General features: G+C 56.7%; 1 protein-coding gene across 1 annotated transcript in view; it reads right to left on the bottom strand.

Annotated features, from left to right (window-relative positions):
• Positions 1-9806: 9806 nt before the first annotated feature.
• The window catches only part of VSIG8 (V-set and immunoglobulin domain containing 8), an 8022-nt gene continuing 7507 nt past the window's right edge, over positions 9807-10321 (bottom strand). The window contains exon 8 of the mRNA XM_034667674.1: positions 9807-9845. Within this exon, the coding sequence (XP_034523565.1) occupies positions 9807-9845 (39 nt within the window). The remainder of the gene's footprint in view (positions 9846-10321) is intronic.

The following is a 10321-nucleotide window of genomic DNA, read 5'->3' as shown; positions in this document are numbered from 1 at the left end:
CTTGTGTTCCCTCTCTCGCTGGCTGTCTCTCTCTCTGTCAAATAAATAAATAAATAAAAATATTTAAAAAATAAATAAATAAAATAAAATTCCCAACAAAGAGATTGAGTTTGATCAGCGCCCCTGGGGTCAAGGATCCCCCCTCGAGGGGATGGAGAAGAGTTGCAAGCCGTCTGGCCAGAAGGGGTATTGGTTTAACAAAATAAAGGATACAAAGAAGTTTGACCTGGAAGTGGTAGGGAAGGAAATGCGTTTATCCGTGCATTCAGCGAGCACTAACTGCTCGCAGGCTCAGCCTACCCGCTCACCAGCTCCCACCCGGAGGCAGACAAGCCTGATTAGCGGCATCCCTGCCCCTGCCGGCATAGAGCTCACAGCCTAGTGGGGAAGCAACGTGTCCACAACCGTAATACAGCCCCCAGCGTATGCTCAACGCATCTCCTGGCCTGTGAGGGCTCTGTCCCCAAGGAGGGCCAGTCAGGTCCCCAAAGGAAACAGTGAAAGGGACAGAGGCTCTGGCTGGGAGCAAAACTCCAGTGGGCCGGGATTGAGGAAGGCGTGGCCGGTGGATTCCCCGGGGCAAGTGTCTCAGAGCAGCACCAGGGTTTGGGGTCACTGTGTTCCCAGGTTGGCAGATCGTTCTTAGGCTCCCCTCCAGGTAGATCAGACAAGGGACAACAGTCAGGAGGAGACGCCGAGGGCTCCCCTATGACTCACGCAGGAGGGAGCTGTACACCTAAGGCCAGAGTTAGCAGAGTCTCAGCCGACTCCGAGCAGCGGTCACGGAGAGTCTATTCTCCTGGGAGTTGTGTCTGACGAGGACAGATCGAGCAGGATGTCTGTCAGTCCATTCGCTGTCCAGTTATTCCCAGAGATCAAGAGCATGGAGAGTATTGCCCTTCCACCAAGGCAAGAGGGCCGCTGCCCCGGGTCTGTACAGAGGGCCTGCTGGGACTCCCCTCCGCAGGCAAGGAGTCAAGGGCACATGCTCCTGGAGCTCACTCATGCCCTTCTAGAACACGCCCCAGGAAGCCAGAATCCTGGGTTCACCCTCCCAAAGATGGACCAAAGTGCCTATATGTGCACCCCTATGTCGGAGGGTAGCTAAGAGGGGGCCTTGGGGGTCAGTGTGGAGCTCAGACATGGAGCTCGTGCTCTCTGTCTCTCAAATAAATAAATAAAATCTTAAAAGAACTTAAAAGATTTTATATATTTATTTGATACACAGAGAAAGAGCAGAGCGTGAGAGATAAAACAGGAGTGGTGGGGGAGGGGCCGAGGGAGGGACAAGCAGACTCCCGCTGAGCGGGGAGGCTGGCCGAGGACCTTGGGGTCTTGACCTGAGCCAAAGGCAGACAGACGCTCAACCGCTCAACCGCTCAACCTCAACCGACTGAGCCCCCAGGTACCCCAATACATAAAATCTAAAAAAAAAAAATACACAAAACATTTAATTAAGACTGTGTTAAGCTCTACGGAGGAGAAGAAGGGAAAACTTCGAGCAAAACCACTGAGGGGGCAAAGTGGAGCTGGCTCAGGGCCACACAGGGTGTCTCTGAGGGACCGGAGTCTGCAGAGCAGAGCCCGAGGCCCGCCATGAGGAGGAACGGAGGAACGGGCATGTGGAAGGCCCTCTGGAAAGCTCCTGGCTTAGAGGAGGGTCTGCAGGCAGGCCCCTGTGGCCAGAGGGTGACAAGCAGGAGTACACAGGGAGGAGGCAAGGGCAGAGGTCAGCCCATGCAGGGTCTGGTAGGACACGGTCAGATTCAAAAATTTAATTCTAACGTAAAAAGGAGGCCACTGAAGAGTGTGAAGAAGGGAAATGACAGGACCAGACTTGCAAGCTTAAAAGCTCTCTTGGGGGGTGGGCGGGGCCTCGCAGAGAAGGGATGGAGCGGGAGAGGGGAAGCTGAGCTAGGCAGTGACTCCAGAGACGTGGAGATGGAGCAGAGACCGGGTAGCTTGGGTGTAGGGAGGGGTGAGAGAAGACACTCTCCCCCACTGCTGTGGCATCCTCGGTCCTGCCTGGACCGCCGGGGCCGGGGGGAGCCCCCGATGCTGCTCTGGGGAGCCTGCCCAAGCCAAGGGACGGCGTCACGCTCAGACACCGCAACCGTCCAGCATGGGTTAAGTCGCACCAGCCAGGTCAGGGCCATGGGGTGCTGAGGACACCAGGAGAAGTTGCCTCCGGGTCAGGTTGGCTGGTGACGGGAGGGTGTGGTGATGGTAGGGAGGGTACAGCTTCCCGAGATGGAGGCCAGCACCTGCCTGCATGGGGCTCTCGGCCACGAGCTGGAGCAGGGGTGAAGCAGGGAGTATCTGGCTACATAGCCACTCCGGGCTGGAAATGTCCCGTATTCTCCTGAGGGGTCCATGAGTTGCCTAGGGGAGGGGAGGGCCAGGCAGAGGGTCAGGGGAGCATGAGTCCGGACCTTGGGGTGGGGGTGTTCTCAGGTGGGCAGAGGAGGGTACTGGTGGTCTGCTGCAGCCATCTCTTGGAGCTGTGGCCATTTGGCCACCACTGACCCTGGTGGGCACCCTAACCCCTCACACACGGCCTCCCGTCCAACCACCAAGAAGAGGAACATTCCCGTCCTGCCTGGGTCAGGAGGTAGGAGAAGGTGGAGAGGAAGCTGGAGTCCTGGAGGGATGAAGCCTCACTGGACACTTTTCAGCAGAAGAAATGGGGTTCCTCAGCCTGCAGGATGGAGACGGGAACACCCCCCTCACACACACCCCTACAGCTCTCTGGCCAGCATCTCAGGCAACACATGCACCTTGCCTCCCCCCTCCCTCGCAAGGCCTTATGATGGACATGGCTTGGCAACCAGCAGCCCCGCTCACACCTTCCATCCCAGGTGGGCTCAGCTCTCGGCTGTCCCCTGAAGCTGACATGGTCACACTCTCTGCCTCTTTCTCCAGGCTCTTCCCGTACCTCCCAGGGAGAATACAGCCGTTTATCCATCTTGTTCTCTGACCCAAGCTCTGAAGCCAGCCCCAGGCACCCCCACTCCCAGGACCTTTCCCTCAAGTGACTTCAGAGCTCCCGCTGTCCCAGCCTTGCAGGAAGCTGAACCAACCATCACGAACACTATTCTTTAATTTTTCCGAATGGGGCTAATGGTGTCCCTAGGGAGCCCGGGAGCTCCTGGAAGGGTCAGATTGAATACCTCCCCCACCGCCGACACACGGGTAGTGCTTGGCTAAAATACCCTGGTGAACAAAGTGGTTAATGCAGAGGGCGGGGTGGGGGGGCCATGCGGGTGGACTGGAGGGGCTGTTCTTTAGACATCCCCTCCGCAGAGGAAGCCCGGAGCTCAGGGTGGGAGGCTTTATATCTGGACGGCCCCCTTCACGTGGCATCATCCTGTGGCTGGGCTCAGACCACCTTCTGGGCCTCTGAGGGAGCTCACAGCCACTCAGGAGCAGAAAGGCTGCTCCCATCACTTCCCAGCCCCTCGGGGCCCTGGGCAAGGCTTTACCACCCCCACCTCCCACCCCATGGCAGCTGGCCTGTCTCCCCCCAGCCTCTTGAATTTTCTGTAAGAAAATGTATGGCATGTCTCCTACGTGCCTAGCATTTTTTGTGTCTTAGGTACAGGAGTGAGTAAAACATAGATCCCCGCCCCCACGGAGCTGACAGGTGGGGGTGTCAGCTCGTAAAACCATGCACATTAGCAGGGGGTGCAGCCTCGGAGCTAAAGAAAAATAGAGGGGGGGGCCATCAGGAGTGTGAGCAGAAGGCCCCCCAACCTTAACTAAGGCTCTGTGAGAGAGTTGAACAGAGTTGAGAGAGGTGAGCGTTAGCCATTGGGAAATCTGGAGGAAAGCCATCCCGGGCAGGGATCCGTGGGCCAAGCCCCGGCAGTGTTCCCGAAGCAAGAGCCGGTGTGGCTCGGGGGAGAGCCAAGCGGAGAAGGGCAGTAGGGTAGGACCCTGAGGCACCGTGCAAGGTGGGGAGAACCAGCTAAAGGACCTCGGCCTTGGCTCTGAGCTCTGAGTAACACGGGAAGCCGTTTCAGCGTTTTGAGCAGAAGAATGGTCCAAGTATGACTTGGCTTCTCTGCTGAGAATGAAGTGTAGGTGGGTGAGGGAGGAAGCAGGGGGCCCGGCCCGACAGGACGGTCGCTGTAACCCAGGCTGGGAGCACGAAGGGGGAGAGGAGGGTCGGACTCTGGAAGATCTCTGAAGGTAGAGCCAGCCAGCTGGACTTCTGATGGGTCGGATGCTAGGGGGAGTGGGGCGGGAGGGGCAGAGCTGCCCTCAAGCGCAGGGGGGGAGATGGTGCAGGAGCAGATGGAGGAAGGTCAGGGCAGGGCTGGGGTGTGCTGAGTTCAAGATGCCTGCTAAACCTCGGAACAGCCGGTGAGGGCGGGGTGTCAGAGGCTGCAGAGGCTGCGCTGGCCGGCCTCGGTGCCTAAATCCGGGTGCTATGTGTGTCGGGACTTCCAAGCGGTAGGGAGAGAGCTGGGTAGGAAATTATTCCCATCCCCGCTGCTCACTTCCTCCCATGGTGTGCTGTACTCCTGCAAAGGCTGGTGGGTAATGAAAGGAAGGAATCCAACTCCCCCCCAGGAGCAATGTTACAATAGCAAGTTTTCAATGGCCGTGATCGCCAACATGCACTTCCTCCAGTCCTTCAGAAGCTCTGAGCCAGAAGCTGCCTGCGCTGCCTGCTGTACAGGGAAGAGCTTCCATAGAGCCTGCTGGCCAAAGTCTCGGGCACAGTGACCTGTCCTGGAGAGCTGGGCCCAGCGCCCTAGCCTGGGAAGCCTGGAGCCCCAGCGGGCTCTTCCCAGGTCCTACCTGACTTGTCATTAGCTGGTGGGTCATTTTCACTTTGAGGAAGACTTGGGGGGATTTGTGTGACTTTTTCCATCACGTGCTTCCGAGGCCATCACAGGTGCTGGTTGACGGCACCCCAAGCTGGGGGAGAGGTGTCTAATACAATCTTTACCCATCACACTCATTTTAGGGAACATCAACTCAGGGAGAGATTCTGAGCTCTCGAAGCAGATACTGAGTAGATACGGAGCAGATTCTGAGAAAGGAGCTGGCCCAGCTCTGCCCTCAGTGGAAGCCTAGTCTGATGGAGATGGGAGGGTAGCAGGACACTCCAGGACAGTTCAAGGATAACGAAGTCAACACCATTTCCCCTTTTCTGGGAGCACAACAGAGCCTGGGATAATAGAACCAGGTATGGTCAGTCTGTCTCTGAAGACAGATGCAGGATGAGAAAAAGGATGAAAGAGAGAGAGAAAAAGGGGGGAGAGATAGAAGGAAAGAGAGAGAGAGAAAGAGGGGGGAGAGAAAGAAAGAGAGAGAGAAGGGGGAGAGAGAGAAGGGGGAGAGAGAGAAAGGGGGAGAGAGAGAAGGGGGAGAGAGAGAAGGGGGAGAGAGCAGGAAGTCTGGCAGGGGGAGCACTGAGGCCGGGGGCTGGGAGTGGAGGCCACAGGATTGGGAGTTTGCAGAGTCAAGGAGCGTGTTGAGGCAGGTCATGACAGGGAGGGGTGACCTCCCAGGCTTGAGGCGGCCTCCCAGCAGGAGAGGGGGAGAAGCACAAGACCAGGGGATGCCCATGGGGACTGACAGGTGGAGACAGGCAGGAAGTGGGAGCTGAAGGAGCTCAGTTCTAAGACTGAACGGATTCTCCCCAAAAATGTTTAAGAAAATCTCTGTGGCCCCTGCAGGGAGGGTCCCTCCTCAGCCTTGGGAGGGGAGCGGAGACCCTTCGGCAGGGACCGGACCCCTGGGAGGCACCGTGGGGGTCCCTGCTGCATGGGCACCACAGCGGCCTGAGCGCTGGCAGCTGAGAGCATAAGCAGAGACAAGAGAGAGCCCAGGAGGGCTCGCCCTGGTCCAGGGAGGTGGCACAGAGGACTGGGAGGCCTGTCCCCAGGCCTGGCTCTGGGGCCCTGCCCAAACTTGTGTTTCTGGCCCTGCCTGTTGTTATTAGCATCGCTATTACTAATGAGGATTGTCGTGGATATTAATACATGCACGTGGATTCCTGGTTCTCCTCCTCCTTCCCTATTTGCTGCTGGCTGGCTCCTCACCTCTTCCCCCAGATCGTAAGTCACCTCCACGTTCAATCCCAAGGCTTCATTCATTCCCTCTCCCTCCCTGCAGCCCTGCCACTGCCCCAGCCCCCACCTCCGTGCAGTTAGATGTCTGCCTGCAAGCCTGCCCTCTTGCCAGAGATGAAATTCCACACCGAGGGCTGGGGGCCTGGGGAGCACCTGTTTGCAGAGCCCCAGCGATGTGCCAGGCTCTGTAATAAGTATTCACACAAAATAGCCCTATTACTATTTCATTTTACAGAGGAAGAAGCTGAGGCTTTGGGGCTTGTTACATAACCATGAACTCAGGTCTGTCTGTCTCCAGAACTGAGGTCTTTTCCTTTGCGTGTGTGAATATGACATAACAAGACACCCACCACGGTCTGTCTTCACCAGGGACTCAGCCCCTAGAGTCGCCCCATCCCCCTCCACTCCATTCCCTGACTTGGTCAAGGGCTTCAGTGCCCTCCAGGGCATGCAGTATCCCATCCTGTCCTAAAACACATGCAGGAAGGCCACTGCGGGGCAGCCCCAGGCTGTCTTGTCCACCTCCACCCTGAGGTCACCCCAGCTTTACCCAGAGTGGTGCAATCCCACCTCACCTGCATGGTCCCAGTCCCCTCTAGGCTCTTTCCCTTCTGCACATCCCTCCTGATCTAACTGCAAGGAACTGACTGGAGTGGGTTTTGTGTCCACACCGCAGGAGTAAATGAGATCACTGTGGAGGGGCTGGGTGCCAAGTGTAACCTGCAAGCAGGGCTTTCCCGGGACGTTCCAGTGAAGCACAGGGGATGGGGCAAAAAGTTCTGACCCGCGCTCTGCCTCCACTCAGTGATGGTGTGACTCTCAAAACCCCTTGGTTTCCAGGGAGGCAGGAAAAATCACCAGCCCCTCCCAGAGTGGCCACCAGAGTCTGCTGGCCCAGAGCAATCACAATGTAATTGGAAAACATGATGCTGAGAGTTACTCTCAAGGGAGCCCAGAGAAGAAAATCCATTGGGATTCCACGCCCCTCAGATCTTGAGAATCGGGGGCTTAAAAGAGGATGACTAGAACATCACTTCCTAAAACCTGGGAGAGGCTCGGGAGGAACTGAGTCAGGAGGGACTCGATGTCTCTTGAATAGATTCCCCAGGGTGTCCTGGGACGCAAATTCATGGGAATTCTGTGGACACCAAGCTAGGGACACATAAATGATCTGATTTTCCAGTACGCAGAAGAGCTAGAATTCCACTCTGGCAAGGCTGCGGAGAGACGCAAACAGCAGCACTAGGAAGCAGAAGGGAGGCGTGAGACTTTGTACTGCTAATATCTCCACGGAAAAGCAGAGAAGACGCAGGTCTGTAATCGGGATTCCCGCTCCTGAGGCAGCATCCGTGTGCACAGCCGTCTGCTTGCCTACTGACATGGCCCACCTAAAATTTACCAGCCCGCTGTTAAATGTGGCCATTACTAAAAATTACTAAAAATTAATTTCTATAAATTTACAATTAAATTACATTAAAACAAAAGAGGGAAGTACTCAAAACTCATCACTTCCTAATTATTTTCCTAAGGGTCCCTATTTTTTTTGAGAGAGAGCATGCACCATGGGGGTTTGGGGGACAGAGAGAGGAAGAGGGACCCTTAAGCAGACTTCAAGCTCAGCGCAGAGCCAGATATGGGGCTCGATCCCACAGCCCTGAGACCACGACCTCAGCCGAAATCAAGAGTCGGACATTTACCTGACCAAGCCACCCAGGCGCCCCTACTAAGGTTCACCATTGTCTCAGTGCTGGAGGTCATTCCTTTCGTGGAACTAGTCTACAATGGTGCCGCGCTGCACACTGCTCCCACCCCACGCCAGGACATCATGACCGTAGCTGGAAATCAGCCATGCTGGGAGGGCGCACAACTCGGAAAGGGCAAATGCTATAAACCAGGGCTTCCCTACCCCGTCCCCCTCCCTCAGCCACACTTACACATTCACCATCACAACTGTTCTCCCCCAACACTAACAGGGGTTCACACAGGACAAAGAAGAGACTAGGTTGCCCCTGGAGCAAAATGGCAGGAGCAGAACTGCCTGTCCCACGCACCGTGGTGGTGAGCACCGTGGGACAGACTGAGAGCCCGCCTGGGGTTGAGGAACTTCCCCGGGTACACTGGGTCACCCTACTGGAAGTTGTTTCCAGGGCCTCTCTAAAACCTCTCTTACTCGAGCTTTTCTTGCCAGAGCCTCGCTGTTCTCGCCCCTCCAATGAAGGCTGTCTGCACGTGGCTCCCCGGGTCCCGATGTCATTCCACGCAACCTCTCCAGCCAGCTGGCTGTCAGTCCACCCCTCACCGCCTTCTGGGAGGCTGAGCTGGAGGCTCTTCAGACTGGGAGGGTCCTCCCCAGTCGTGCTGTGCAGGCCCCTACCTTCGGGAAAAGTGTGCCAGGCCCAGAGCCCCGCCGAAGGTGTAAGGCTATCTGCAAGCAAGTCATCCTATAGATGCTTATAAATGTGGCCAAATGCAACGAGGGGATGAATGGTTCCTACAGTTCTCTGCTCCCCTCCGCACTCAATCCCCTTCCCCTGGTACCCCGGCCCATCCCCAAGAACCCACCTTCACCCCCAAGGCTTTCGTCGCTGGCCCCCTCAGTCCCACCCTGTCTCTGCTTTCTCTTCCCAAGCTCGAGAAAGGCAGAGCCAGCCATGCCCGCACCCTCTGGCAATACGCAAGCCAGCCGGAAGGGCTTCGTACTTGCCTATCACCAAGCAGGGTTTCAGGGCTTTCTCAGTTTTGAAACTTGGACCCCAGGTACTTTGAGGTCCATCCATACCCGACACTTCATGCAGTCCCAGGGTAGGAGCAGGGAGCATGAGAAAGCCTCCCAGAGGGGCGCCTGGGTGGCACAGAGGTTAAGCGTCTGCCTTCAACTCAGGGCGTGATACCGGCGTTATGGGATCGAGCCCCACATCAGGCTCCTCTGCTGTGAGCCGGCTTCTCCCTCTCCCACTCCCCCTGCTTGTGTTCCCTCTCTCGCTGGCTGTCTCTATCTCTGTCGAATAAATAAATAAATAAATAAATAAATAAATAAATAAATAAAAAGAAAGCTTCCCAGGGAAAAGAGGCGAAGAGAAGGAAATGCCTGGGCTCTCAACAGGCAGGTGGCTGGGCAGAGGCAGGTAGAGCCGTGTTCTTCCGAAGACGCTCAGCCCCTACAGCAGACACACTGCCGGTCCTTGCCTGCTGGAGCCGTCCTGGGCGGGGTCCAACCACTTGGCCCCCTTGCGGCAGCTGACTTGGAAATGTGACACTTAAGGCTCCCTGAGAGTAAAGCTTGGACCAAGGGATAAAAGCTCTAGGGAAAAAAACTGGGTTCAATAGAAGAAATCTCTCTCTGACAGTCAGGGGCGGAATGGACTGCTTTGGGAGATAGTAAGATGCCACTGGAGGTACCCAAGAGGCTGGAGCATCCTTTGTCAGGAATGCTGTAGAAGGAATTCAAATATCAGGGAAACAGCCTGATGTCCTAGAGTCAAACATGCCTGGATCAACACCTGCACGATTACCTTTGTGGCCTTGGTCAGGGTATCTATCCCTCAAGCCTCGGTTTCTTCATCTGCACAGTGGGACAGTGCACGACATCATACGACTAAAGCAAGGATTAAAGAAGACAAAAATATTGGAAAGCAGCTGGCACTTAATGGGTTCCCAATAAACGTCCATCCCCTTTCCATTAAAGGGGGGCCGGGTGGGGGGAGGCTACATTAGGTTTCCTCAAAGGTCTTCGACCCCAGAGCGTGACTCAAACTCTTCCTGGAGGTTGAGAAGGGAGGCATACACCCGGGAGAGGTGAGGAAGTAGGAGCAGGTAGATGTGGGAGGAGGAAGAAGAGTGCCGAGCGTGGCTGGGAAACTTCGGGGAGGTCATCCCTGCCAGTCCCCCTTTCCCCTCCTCTGCCCTCCGGAATGGGAGGGGAAAGCGGGATGTATGCCCTCCGCACGGTGAAGGGGTGGGCCTGGCAGTCCCTTCCAGCCCGACCACGCCCGCCCGAGGTGGGCGGGAGGAACCGGCGGGTAGGCAGCGGCCGGTGGGGAGCAGCCACCCGCATCCCCGGCCCCGCGCCGCCCTCCGCGGAACCACAGCCGGCACAGTCGGAAGTCTTACAGGTGCTTTATTGTGCTAACACTGCGGCCTGGGAGCCCAGATCTCTCGCGCCACCAGCCAGTCCGGACCCGCACCCACTCCCCGGCCCCGGGGCCCTCCGCCTGGGCTGGGGACGCCGGGCCTCC

The sequence above is a fragment of the Ailuropoda melanoleuca genome, chromosome 8, assembly GCF_002007445.2.
Source record: "Ailuropoda melanoleuca isolate Jingjing chromosome 8, ASM200744v2, whole genome shotgun sequence".
Classification (NCBI taxonomy): domain Eukaryota; kingdom Metazoa; phylum Chordata; class Mammalia; order Carnivora; family Ursidae; genus Ailuropoda; species Ailuropoda melanoleuca.
Note: the sequence above shows the minus strand (reverse complement) of the source record. Positions and strands in the feature narration are given on the sequence as shown.